This window comes from Pristis pectinata, chromosome 14, assembly GCF_009764475.1.
Source record: "Pristis pectinata isolate sPriPec2 chromosome 14, sPriPec2.1.pri, whole genome shotgun sequence".
Taxonomy (NCBI): domain Eukaryota; kingdom Metazoa; phylum Chordata; class Chondrichthyes; order Rhinopristiformes; family Pristidae; genus Pristis; species Pristis pectinata.
Window position 1 is genome coordinate 29,421,520 of NC_067418.1, and position 13,826 is coordinate 29,435,345.

Consider the following 13,826-nt stretch of genomic DNA (forward strand, 5'->3'; position numbering starts at 1 on the left):
ACAGGCTTGTTTTTTTGCCCATTATATTTATTAACTGTAAATCTTCTGATACATTATTAATAATGTTCACTGAGGCATGTTAAAAATCTTGCATTTGGATGTTCTTCTGCTCAGCTTTAGTTTTTCCTTATAAAACTTGTTCACATTTCTAGTGGAAACTGCCTATCAACTTGTCACACTACCCGCGCACAGCAAGAAAAGACAAAAAATACTTCAGCAATTACAATCATTTAAACAAATGCTTCCAAACTGAAAAGTCAAAATATCCAATACAACTTGACTCCCTTCCAATTCAAAATGCACCAAACAATTAATCAAAATTTCATCGAATAAAGGGATTCCCAGTATTACATTAATTCTGCATATGTGGTTGCAGAACATTGGCTTGAAAAGCAAGTTACATTCAAGCTCCCACACACTAGAATATTTTTAGCATTCATTTTGTTTAAGTTCTCTCAATAAAAATAGCCAATGTCTCCACCTTCACCCTCCTGGCCTGATCCTCTTTTTAATCTCCCTCCATCTATCATGCCTCCCAGGCCTCTGAATCATCACTCCACTTCTCTTCTTTATACTGGCTATATCCCCTCTCCACTCCAAGTCCTGATGCAGGGTTTCAACCTGAAACATCGACAATCCAGCAGATTGTTTGTTCCTCCAGATTCCAGCAACTGCAGTCTCATGTCTCAGCTGAACTTGATATTGTCCAAAGGTACAACTTCTATCTGCGGTCACTGACTGATGAATCAAGGATAAAAGCTCAATATATTCCAACTCGACCTTGGAACACCAAGGCCAGTTCTACCAAAATTACTCCAAACCTACTTAAAATCCACTAACTCAAAAAAAAAGGGCATTATTCAACTGGCTCATCACTAAGCACTGTTGCTATCAGAACCAAAGTTTACATCTCAGTTATGAAGCCTTGGAAGATTTGACTTTCATGCATTAATTGTCTCACTAAACATTAGATATTCTATCCCAAAAAATAAACTTGAAACTTTCAGTAATACACGAGTTTATTGGTTTTACAGATGCTTTGCGTTGATCGGTAACAAAATCCTTATAGAAAAAAAAGCCAATTACAGTATTTTTTATCCCTATTTTATTGAAATACAAGTTTCTCAAAAGCCCTGCCGAAGCTGTGCTGCAAATACAGTTACAAAGCACAAAATAGATGAATAGATTAATGTTCCATTGGCTCTTCTGGCTTTTCAGATGAGGGGGCATCATCAGATGGAGCTGCCTGTAAGACATTTTTCTGATATCAGTAAAATGGAAAAAGTCTGACTTCATCTTAAACTTACAGACTTGAATTTACATCCTCAATCAGTAGAAAGTAAGATTTAAAGTCAAAATGCACTATTATGTATTTTAAAAGCTTTTTACTGCACTTACTTTTTATATTATGTCAGTAACAATAAAATTTACCAAAGTAAAAATAACCACTTTGGAATGAAATTAGTTACGTATCAACACACCAGAGACTTGAAGAGTCAATCATTGGTGGAAGATTCAAATATGTTTAAGCTGACAAAATATAACACACTTTTGTTAGGTCAGGCAGGCTGCTTCATGGATAGGACCAAAAGCTCTGAACCATTTCAAGAAAATTCTGTAAGCTCAATTCAGTAAATAATATAAAACATAGTCCAAGCTGCCCAAGAAATTAACACATTTTCAGCAGTAATATGCAGCGCAATTTTAGCTAAATAAACTCCAGCAATATTCCATGCAAAATACTTAAGATTCTCCAAAACTCTAATCAACAAGAGCCTTTGTTGTATCAGCTTAAAATTGGAGAGCTTTTGATTTAAAAATGTTAGGAAATTGCAAGTAGTTTAATAAACTTTCTAATTTGCAGTTTGTGACATGGAGGCAGGCTTGTGCAAACATCTGACACTGACTGGGCAAAGACTGCAGTGCCATGCAAGGCAGTTTAATACATTCTTACTGTGCACCAATACCACTATTTTCTGTGCATACCTTTCTCTGAGGTCTTTCTTCTAAACCTTCCAAAAATGGTGCGACATCATCATCATCGTAAATAGTGAAATCAATATCTTTACCCACAATTCCAATTGAGACATTCTGAAGGAAAATAAATTTTCAATATCGGTAATGCTGCACAAGTTTATCAATCACTGAACAAAATCCAAGACTAAATACAAATAGCAGAATTTTATAATTCAATTCAGTATTAATAAATTGGTAACTATAAATTGTTTACATGTTTTAATGTAAAAGTTAGTCCAGGACTGCATGGCTTCTGTGAAACAAATTATATTTAATGTTCAACTAAAAAAAGCAGAAAAAGTCTAATTATATCATTGGCAGATTGTATATTGTCATGAATATTGATATACATTTTTATAAGCAACAGCTCAGAACTTGAGGGGGAGAAAGGTGTTACTGATAAAACAATTTCCCTCATTAGAAAGATTTTTTCCAGATTACCAAATGAAGCACAGTGCAAGGTGTTGTTTCGTCACAGCAAGGGAGAAAACATTCATTACGACTCTGGACATGCCTGTTGCTCATTGTGGGGGCGGGGGGGGGGGGGGGGGGGGGGAGAAATTGTGTATGAAAATCATGGCTTTCATTGTATCTTGATTAATAGTTTTACTTTGGATGCTATTCTATTCCAGTGTTTTCAGTGGAACATAAATCAAAGCCTCTTGTACACTATGTGGAATTGCAAGGCACTCTATCAATAGCATGTTGTAATAAATAAAATTAATACCTTTGTTGCAAGATTCTGATCAGCTGGGAGCGTTTCCCTCAAGGCTTGCAGACCATGTTTAACCAATTCATTCAAGTTACCTTGTGAGTGTGTGAGAGAAGAAGGGAGTGGTGAATAAAAATACAAACAACTGAGAAAATTAACAATACATTTTTCACACTTACAGTCCTGGAATGCATCCATGTTTCTCTCGAGGTAAGTTCGAGCAGACTGTGAACGAGCACCAATTGACATGGCCTTACAGTCAAAGTAGTTAGCAGATGGACATGTCTGGAAAATGTGAGGGCCTATATCCTTAAAGTAAAAAATTAAAAGTTGGTTCAATCAGTCAAGCTAAAACAGCAGGTACTAACCAATGCACTGTGAAAGAGTCTCAGCTGTTATCACTCTCACAGGTGGTAACACATTTAAATAACCAAGTTCCTTTTTATCACATGGATACTGTCAGTGACAAGAGCAAGGCTCACTCTGTACTGAAATCAATCAACTTGCTTAAAATACATAGTTACTCTGCTTTAATTAGGTCAAGGGTAGAGCAATGATTGTAACTTACATCATAACCAGCAATAAGCAATCCCACACCATATGGTCTCCTTCCATACCGTTGTGTAGGAATTTGAGTTTCTAAATGGTTAAAGAATTTTTCAGACAACATATTTCACATTAAGTCAGGAACGATGTTTTCAACTCATGCTAACAGTTCCTGATAATAGTTTACTTGAAGTTCAACAGTACTTAAATCCAGCGATCAATGTAACAAAGTAAGATTAAACATAAAACCAAACTTTTCTGTCCATTTATATTTCAAGGATACTGCTTCCAATCAAGCTCACGAGACGTGACACTGGCAGCGGCCTGTCAAACACAAACCTTGAATCCAAACATTCCTGACGCATAAAGTTGCTGCAGCAAATGAAGGATAAAAATATTACAAATCACAAGCATAGACTGTTAACAATAGAAATAAAGCACTAATACAGTAGTAATTTGTATTTGCTTTAAAGACAGACATGCAGTGACTGGACATTGTATTTGTTGTTTATACCCTTATATCTTCCACTTTCACTCAATTATCAATTGTACTCGAACAAACCTCCACTTTTTCCTCCCTGCCCAAAGCAAAGGTTGGCTAAGATTTTTGAGAGAAGCAAGCAATCAGTCAATGAAACTGATAAATTTCCAGATGCAAAAAAAATTGAAATATATGATAAAAAGAAATGCAAGATGGGTGCAGATCAATATAGATCATGTGAATAGAACAGGTTTGATCAATTAAATGGCCTTTTCCCCCTCCTCTCATGTTCATGATTCACGACAATTTTCCTATAACATGAATATATTTCATTCTTTCTAACGTTGATTGACTCGATGTCCTTGTCACATGAAAAATTACCAATGGGAGATTTAAGGGAAGGAAATACCCCTTGAACATAGTGCAGATAGTTAATGCTTAGGTAGTATGATAACGCAATTGTTTGATGGCAAACTATGTGTTGTGCAAGACAATAAAGTGAAAATAAATGCATGAAATGTTAATTTTCAGAATATATTGTTCCACCGTTTATAGTCCACGATTTAATTACAAGTTCTAATGAATGGTCTTCCACCTGAAATGTTATCAGTTTCTCTTTCTACAGATGCTATCTGCCAGTGTTACCAGCATTTCCTCAAGTTATTTTAAAAATTGACTTATTTTGTTCATAGAAGTTGAATAAATTACTCTGTGCCCCATTTCAGGAAGAGAGATAAATAATATATATATTTTTAAAAGCACACATTTATAAATCAATATTGTACCTTGTTTTGTTACTTCAACATAGTGACAGAACAATGATTGCAACTTAACAAATTACAGACTGACCAAATGTACAAATACTTACCATAGCAGTCGAGCATCAGCTGTGAGACCAGCAATGGAGATGCCAATATGATTGTCAACATGGAGTACTTTTTTTTGATGAGCAGCCAATTCTGACTGAGCTCTCTGCAAAACAAATAGTTCAAAAGGTGACTACAATGAAAGATGATGTAGAATTATAAAAAAAATTAAAGGATGATAAGGGAAAAAGAGGGGAGAGATTTAAGAAACAGTATTGTTTAGTAAGAAATGAAATAGAAAGTTATGGATGCAAAAATATCCTCAATCTGACAAATCCCAAATTTCTTGGAACTTGAAAAGGTGACTTGCCCACCAAAAGAATCCTGGAGGAAGATCGAGCTCTTGCCCTGAAATCTCACTGCCCTCCCATTTCTGAAAGATGGCAGCTCAAATTGAGTTTATGGTTTTGTGTATATACAGGAATTCATCACAAATGCTGATCATTTTAATGTCAGTAATCTGATCAAGGGACATCCACAGCTGGGCTGTACACTAAAATCAGTTGATATTCACAAAGTTTCAATTTCCAGTTGGGAATTAGAAATAAGAACTAAAGAATAAACATACTCTGTGCTGTAATCATAGTTTCACAGAAATTAAATTCTAAATATGGATCCTTAATCTCCGTAATGGTTTAATTTTTAAGACTTGTTTCAATCTCTCGGGCAAGATTGGTGAACTGTTCACCAGGTATTCAGTATGGAGTTCTAATAATCTCTGCTGGAAAAGTGCCCAGGTTAAAACACCCCCTTCAGGCTCACACATTAAGCACAAACACTTGAATCAGCTGTGCCTAATAAGTTGAATTGTAAACCATTAAAAGAATAGGGGTAAATATGAAAGTGGCAATTAAAGGAAGAAAGAACATTTTAAATTAAGTATCATGTGCTAACAAGGGTTCAGCATAAGATTTGCTTTATTCAAACCTGTCTATGTAATTTTACCATGCTTATCATTTTAGAGTTGTAATCACTAGTTTAAATAAAATAGGCCCTGCCCCATAAAGCATAGTGTACTAAAGTGGTTGTGCACAGGATGACATGAAATTATGTGAGAAGATGTTCTTGTGAATCAGAAACACTGCTATAGGCTTGTTGGTCTAAATACTGTATTTCTGTGCTCCAAGATTAACAACTATCTTCTTCTTTAGTTAGCCTTGATTCAATAATCAAAAATCATCACAACCTTTGATGCAAAACCACTCTGTCACTCTGATGTTTGGAAGTCTCTTTGCACTTATTGGAGTTGCTTGAAACAGAGTAGACCTCTTCAGGAAATAAACAACTGACATAAGGGAGCAGGAAGGTTACTCAAAACCATTAGATAGCCCACATTTTTACCTTTAAAGCTACTAGAACTGCATGTGTTTTTGACTTGAGCCCTACGGTGGCTGAGCCTTGTTTCACTGCCTCCATGGCATATTCAATCTGATGTATACGCCCCTGAAAGAACAAAATAATCATTAGCCTGGATAACAAATTTACACTTGTATTGATTCCCACTATTTTGAAAAACTACTTCCATCAAATTCAGAATTCTCCAATTTAATTTAGAATATTTGAAAATAAAATGAATAATCTTATTTCCAGGAGCAATGAGTCACCTTTAAATCCATGCAAGCTCCAAACAACTCCACATATGAAATGCTCCAATTTGGTTCTTCCACATCACAACAAGACCTCCAATCAGAAATTAAATCCTGTGTTTCTGTGGGATGCAATCCTTGCTCATACTTCACCTCCAGATTAACTTAGTTATTCATATTATCCTTATTTCAGAACGTCTTTTCTTGTCCAGACATTGGGTACAATCCTTACCTCGTGGCAATCTTGTTCTCTCCAATGTATTCAACCAAATTGATGCTGCATTGTTTCCTAAGTGACCCCATGGACCTATCCTTTGCCCAATCTTATTCTTCAGCTCTATGGCCCTCTGCATCATCATTCAAATGCATGACAGCCACTGATGACCCCCTACTCTACCTCAACACCTCAGTGTTGTCAGGCCACCATATCTGCATTTGTGAATGAACCACAATTCCCCACAACAAAATGCTGGGAACATGGGGAGTGGAGGATGGGAAGCTGGCTAAGAACTTTCAAGTAATTCAGCCCATGTCCTGCTGCCCGTATTCTAATCCACACCAAGTCTCATACACCATCACTTCTTTGCTTGCAAACCATCTCTGACTCCCAGATTATCAATACCCACGTCCCTCTGTCCCACCACTTGTGCATTCACCTATCTAAGCCCTATCAGCCTTACCCAGTCAGACCTATGTCATTCCAAACCCACCAAATGTCCCCTCAAGGGCAATCAGGGATGGGCAATAATCATGCTGCAGTGCCACAACAGCCACATCACAGAAGCAAATGAATGTGTTTGAAGGAAGCACTTAAAGCACACACTACAAAAAGGAAATAAAAATATGGTTAGTTGAAGAGAGGTTGTCATAGAGCAAAAAAACAAAAATGCCAGCAAATAAATGGACCAAGTAGACTGTACGCTGCAGATTCAGTATAATTATTTAAATATTATTTGAACATTATAAAAAATAAAAGTTCTCTCAATTAATATTTCTATGTTAATTACTGATTCACACATCTGATGATAAAACAATCTGATCTAATTTGCCCATATTGCAGTCTTACTTTATACTATCAACTGTATGCAATTATTTAACCTTCATAAATGAGCCACAATTATTCAGTGAAGTTGCCATCAAGCATCTATTACAAACCTTTTGATATCATGCTCAAGGACCAGAACAAGTTTACTCCATTATGAAGTACTGTGAAGAAATAGATCATTGCATTTATGTTTATAACAATCTGAATTCATTGCAATGCAACTTTTCTTACCTGTGGGCTCCAAACTGTGACATCGTTATCATACTGATTACGGAACTGTAATAAACAGCATACATAAGATTTATATACAAAATTCACATGATGACTAGAAATAAAGATTAACACATTAGTATCTATTGAGTAATTACTGAGTATTTAAGGACCTTTTTGTAAGTAATCACCAATGTTCTTAACTGATATTCAAACAGTTTATAGTTTATATTTCACAATAAACAAATTGTGATCCTAATACAAATTCTTAATACTTATCCACAGAATATAATCTGGAAACTGAATGTGGCACAGTTTCTGAATTTGCTTTAGCCAAATAATGACAATAAAATGTTAATATTCATGAAAATGCATAATATTTTATCAAAACACCGATATTCTTAAAGAAAGTGCATCATTTAACATGTTAAAAATGCAAGGCAACCCAATCGATAATTGGATTTACCAAACTCTGCAGCACTGATGCTAGGTTAGCACATTTTAATTGCCTTTTTGATACAAATGCAGCTCAAGTCTAACATAACTCTAAGGCAAAGTGGTAAAAAATCCAGTGGATTATCTTACTTCACGTTGCTTCCTTTAGGAGAAGCCTCAATGACAGACCTACCCTGAACAACTTTAAGAACAGTAGCAAAGCAAATCATTCATGGAAACACTCCTGAAGGTGGATAAAATAAAAATGCAAGTGCACAAATACAAGTGCATAAATAATTCAGATCAGAGGGTGATCTCTGTTAATAATGGTAAGTCTTACAAAGTTTACCATTATTATGACGTAAATCAGAAGCAACTTCACGTATCCACACATACCAAATTGCAGGATGAAGCCATTCAACCCTTCTCTGCCATTTAACAATCATGGCTGAATATCCACTTCGGTACCTTGTTCCCACCTTTGCTGCATATCCACTGATCCCTTTAATGGGCACAGTTAAGTGATGATTTGTCTTGCTCCTTGAAATGATTTATTATTCCTGTACTTAGTCAACAGACTAAACAATGAAATTGATGTATGGCTGTTAATTTATTGCACTCAGCCACTGGTTACCCATTAAGCACAAAGAAAAACTGAAACTGGTGAAAATGAATTTCTAACAAGAGCAATAAGTATTAATTACTGTCAAGTAACCAATCAGGCATTAAAAGATTACTTTTATAAGCATGGAGTCTTATTCTTCAGAACTGAATTGTGCAAGGTTTTAAGAATCAAACCTTCAATCAACTTCCATCAATTTTTGTTCCACTTTCACTTTCTGCACATAAATTAACAATGAATTTTTTCTTCCTGATTTAGATTTGGAAAGAATTTTAAAATGTGATTAAATTCCCCTGATCATATGCATCACAGATCCCCTCCACGTTGGCTGCTGCAGTGGGAACAAACTTGAGGAACTTGTCACTTCAAAGAGCCTGTACAAAACTTAGATCCGGAATTGGAATACTTCATTATTCCAAAGTGGCGTTGTTGGACACCATAATGTTCCTTACTTCAAGCTTTACTGTCAGAAGTCCAATTTTCAGATAAACTAATTATTTACCGAGATAACTGAGATCCTATTTCAATGAGGGGCAGGATTTTTTGCTGATACTGGACAACGTGTTCTACTGAAGCAAAATGTCATAAAGAGTAGATAAACTTATCAGACATCTCTTTATGGAGTACTGTGCACAGGTTGGCAGTGGCATTGGTCTACAACAGAACAGGAATTACATTTGAGAAGGAATTAACCGGTGGTGAATCACGGATATTTCATATGTCGAAGTAATTTACATGAACTTCACAGAAAGAGACATAATGCAACAAATCTTGATCAGAAATGAACGAGCTTTCATTTTCACATTACAAGCACACTGAATATCTCTAAGTATTTCTCAGTGTTGTAAAACAAATCCAAACTAGGCTGGCTTAGTAGAATGAGTAGAAGATCTGCCCCACGTCCCGGGCCCCGAATTCAAACCAGGCCGGGGCACCAACTTCCAGCGGATTTTTCGAAAGCCGGGGCCGGGGTCGGCGCCGCTCTGGGTGTCCGGGCCGGAGGGGAGAGACGTCCCGCCGAGGGCACCGGCTCCCAGCCCGCGGCCCAGGGCAGCGGCCCGGCCCGGCCCGGCTCCTCCACTACAACATGACTCGGCACAAAACCGGCGCCCACGGCCGAATCAAGGCCAAACCAAGCGGCGAACCGGCACCGCCCACCCCGACCAGTCGCCCCGGGCGGTGCTGAGACCGTGAACCCGCTGCCCTCTCTGACTTGCGGATCCGCCGCCCGCTCCCTACCATTTTGCCGCCGCGCCGTTTCCTTCCAGCACCGATCGGAAGATCGATGGTGTCGCCGATTGATTAATCCCGCCTGTGCGCCGGCCAGGAAAGTAAATGGAAATGAATCATCGAACGCCCCTCCCCTCTCCTGTCTCCCCTCTTCAGGATCCTGGGGCTGGACGAGAACTTGCTTCACTTCGCTTCTGAGTTGGCAGATGAGGTCGATGTGGAGTCCACAGATCCTGTCGCAGGTCGGGCAAGCGGAACCTGCCTGACGGGGTGGGTGGGTCGTTCTTCGGGTAGTGGCGTGTTCCTTCCACCTTTGACTTGGGGTTTCTCTGACCAAGAGTTCCCAGTGCCACCCCTGGAAGTCCCAGCAATGGGTGCGGATATAGACTTTTATTCCAAGTAGTTTTGGAAAACCGCCTTGAATCTTTTCCTCTGTGCACGTGGTAATCTCTTCCAATGGAGAGTATGCTTCAGGGATCTGGTGTTGGACAGGTGAACGACTGATTACAATTGGGGTCTTAATTCTGTGGAGGTTGGCCTTGATGCTGTTTATGTTCCTCGTCGATCTGCTGAATTTTCAGGAAACAGTATTGGTGGTATCTCCTTGGTGCTTTGTGGTTCCTGTCATAGGTAGTCCAATTTTCAACTATACAGGAGGGCAGCAGTAACCCAGTAAGCCATGACTTTTGTGCTGGATTGAAGTCTTGATCTTCTCAGTCGACCAAAAGCTGTGCTGTTGCATTGAACATGATGGGGAATTTCATTATTGATGACTGTCTTTGCTGTGATATAGCTCCTGGGAAGTGGTCCAAGTTTTCCAAACATCTAAGGCTCCACTGCACAGAGAGCCAAAAATGGGTGTGAACTTTTCAAGGACATTCAGGTCACTGGAGTCTGGAAGGAACAGTTTGAAGATGTCCTCAAGTCTGTGTGAATGCCCATGGCTCCATCCCACAGCAATCTACCCAGTCTGGTGTTGCCTCCAACCTCGTCTAACAAAAAGTCTCAAAGCTCATTTGCCAACAAATTAAGAAAAAGACTCTGTAGCTGTTGGTATCCCTGATGAAGTTCTAAAACTTGGGAATGAGGAACTTCATTCACAGATACACAGCCCCATCATCCACATCTGGGAAGAGGAGGATATTGTAAGGGGACCTCAGCAACATCTGCAAGAAAGGAAACAAATCTTAATGTGGTAACTGCAGAAAAGTCTCTGCAACAGGGGAAGTTATTGTGAGGATTCCTCTCGGTTGTCTTATCCAAACAGCTAAAGGTTTGCCTCCTGAAACACAATGTGGGTTCTATCGAACTAGAGGCACAAGATATGACTTTCTCTGTCTGTCAATTCCAAGAGGAATGCAGGGAGCAGTGTCAACCCCTGTACGTGGCCATTTGCAACCTCACTAAAGCTTTTGACTTTAGAGCACCTTCCTCAATTCTGGCTGTCTGCAGAAATTCATCCCTATCCTCCATTGCTTCATGATGACATGTAAACTGTGATCCAAACAAATGAGTCCACAACAATTCCAATCTGGTGCCAAATGACATTGTGCCATTGCCCTAACACTTTTCAATGTTCTTCACTGCAGTGCTGGACTTTCCCACCAACTTCTCCCAATGGAATAGAACTAATTCACGGGACTAATGGGAAACTGATCAATATATACTGCATCAGTTTTAATTATTTGAGGACAGCTGCCTATTTTTGCTGCTAATCCAGAAGATGATTTGCTGATCAAAATGACAACAGGAATTTTGTGAAACTGCATACCTGTCAACATTTTTTTGAGTCCAACACATATGGAAGAGCTTTCTTCTCCTGAAGGAATGCTTGTAATGCTGACGCAATCTGGCAACAAGTTTAAAACCAAATTTTGAAATACATCAGCAATGCAAGGTGTAAAAATACATGAATGAAATTAACTGACATCAGCAAAAAAAAGAATCATTAGATTTGTGTTCATTAATAACATTATAACATTACAATAAAATGTAGTATTTCATCTGGTAGAGGAGAATGTTAAGGAAGCTGCCACTCATTGTGGCCAAGTCACAAGACAGATTATATTGATGGGGTAGGACATCATATGTGCACAGCAGTTCAATTGGGTGGTGATGTATCATGTTGGCATCTTACCTTGGGGCATCTGGGAGATCATAATACATCACAAACATATCATCTCCAAAACCATCTGCAGCTCTCTTGGGTCTAATACAGGCAGTCCAACGGGTTCTGTTCTTGAGAACTGTCCATAAACTGATATTTGTCCATAAGTCAGAAATGAACAATTTCCATAAGGGTCAATTATCAGGAACATTTATTTATAGTCTTCCCCCGTGTAGTGACAATGGTGCAGAATCAGAATGTTACACATGCATTGGCTCATTTTGATGGCATTAAAGTATCAATGGATGATATATTCTTTAATAAAGTATTTTGCGGTGGTCAATAGAAGAGATTTACCTTGTCAGTATCCAAAGCAACTCTATTTAATGGCCTCCCACTGTGAATCAGCAGCTGTGTTCTAAAAGACAATGTATCTGTATGATTACTGAGGGGAGGTTACATGCAAACATTTTTTTGAAGACTGGTTGTCTTTTGAATTAACTCGATGATACTCCTGTTCCATAACTCCTGAAGATGTTTGCTTTTTTGTAATTAACTTTACTGAATTGAAAAATACTTAAAAAATTATGGGAGGATTTGTGTGAAGTCGGGTTGCTGTAAGTCAGGTTTTCCATAACCCAGGGAGCCCATATATTCACATTCATCCAGTAGCCAATACTATTTATTGTCACCCAAGGCCAATTCCTTATGCCCTGAAGCGCCAGGTGGAGGAGGAGCTGCACATGGAATGATGGTGAAGGCAACCCATTGGTGGTGGTCTTTGTGACATATAAAACCATGCGATTATCTGGTAAACCAAAAATGAAGCATTTAGAACATAGAACAATTACAGCACAATTCAGGCCCTTCGGCCCACAAAGCTGTGCCGAACATGTCCCTACCCTAGAAATTACTAGGTTTACCCATAGCCCTCTATTTTTCTCAGCTCCATGTACCTATCTAACAGTCTCTCGAAAGACTCTATTGTATCAGCCTCCACCACCGTTGCCAGCAGCCCATTCCACGCACTCACCACTCTCTGAGTAAAAAACTTACCCCTGACATCTCCTCTATATCTACTCCCCAGCACCTTAAACCTATGTCCTCTTGTGGCCACCAATTCAGCCCTGGGGAAAAGCCTCTGACTATCTACCCTATCAATACCTCTCATCATCTTATACACCTCTATCAGGTCCCCCTTCATCCTCTGTCTCTCCAAGGAGAAAAGGCCGAGTTCCCTCAACCTGCTTTCATAAGACATGCTCCGCATTCCAGGCAGCATCCTTGTAAATCTCCTCTGCACCCTCTCTATGGCTCCCACATCTTTCCTGTAGTGAGGCAGCCAGAACCGAGCACAATACTCCAAGTGGGGTCTGACCAGGGACCTATATAGCTGCAACAATACCTCACGGCTCCCAAATTCAATTCCCCGATTGATGAAGGACAATACACATTATACCTTCTTAACCACAGAGTCAACCCGCGCAGCCGCTTTGAGCGTCCTATGGACTCGGACCCCAAGATCCCTCTGATCCTCCACACCGCCAAGAATCCTACCATTAATACTATATTCCGCCAACATATTTGACCTACCATTTGCTGCCTACTTTAGCAGATTATTTGTAAAATTAGTGGGATCTTGATACTGTAGTGAGCTTGGCCTGTCTCATGCCAATACAAAGTTGGATGTGGATTATGGAGTCTGAGCTATCGACAATTAATATGTATCAGAGTTTGTACGCCTACATCAAGATGCTACATGGGGTTAAGATGGTCCCAAATCAGTTTATGATGAACAAAATAGTTCAAAAAGGATCCGAAGGTATTTTTGTAATCAATATGATATCCTCATTCCTACAGAGACCAAACAGAAACACCTGAAGGTGCTGGGACAGAATTGGGGAGGAATTCAGCAGGTGACAAAAACATGGTGTCAGGTTACAGTGGACCAAGTGCACATTTATGCAGCT

General features: G+C 38.9%; 1 protein-coding gene across 1 annotated transcript; it reads right to left on the reverse strand.

The window, feature by feature from the left end:
- Positions 1–1,001: 1,001 nt before the first annotated feature.
- psma1 (proteasome 20S subunit alpha 1) lies at positions 1,002–10,367 on the reverse strand. The gene is made up of 10 exons (XM_052029479.1): positions 9,759–10,367; positions 7,484–7,528; positions 5,963–6,064; positions 4,624–4,727; positions 3,558–3,646; positions 3,297–3,367; positions 2,908–3,037; positions 2,744–2,823; positions 1,987–2,091; positions 1,002–1,246 (listed from the first exon to the last, which is right to left on the reverse strand). Exons 1-10 carry the CDS (start codon positions 9,759–9,761, stop codon positions 1,187–1,189), a joined length of 789 nt encoding a protein of 262 aa, XP_051885439.1. The 5' UTR covers positions 9,762–10,367; the 3' UTR covers positions 1,002–1,186.
- Between the last annotated feature and the right edge of the window lie 3,459 nt (positions 10,368–13,826).

Bases quoted from the DNA above. Each gene is read 5' to 3' on its own strand.
- psma1 (XM_052029479.1), bottom strand. The intron at 3,647-4,623 runs GTAAGTATTTGT...CATTTGCTGCAG, and splicing joins GCTGATGCTCGACTGCTATG to CAACTTTATGCGTCAGGAAT. The intron at 1,247-1,986 runs GTATGCACAGAA...AATGTCTTACAG, and splicing joins AAGAAAGACCTCAGAGAAAG to GCAGCTCCATCTGATGATGC.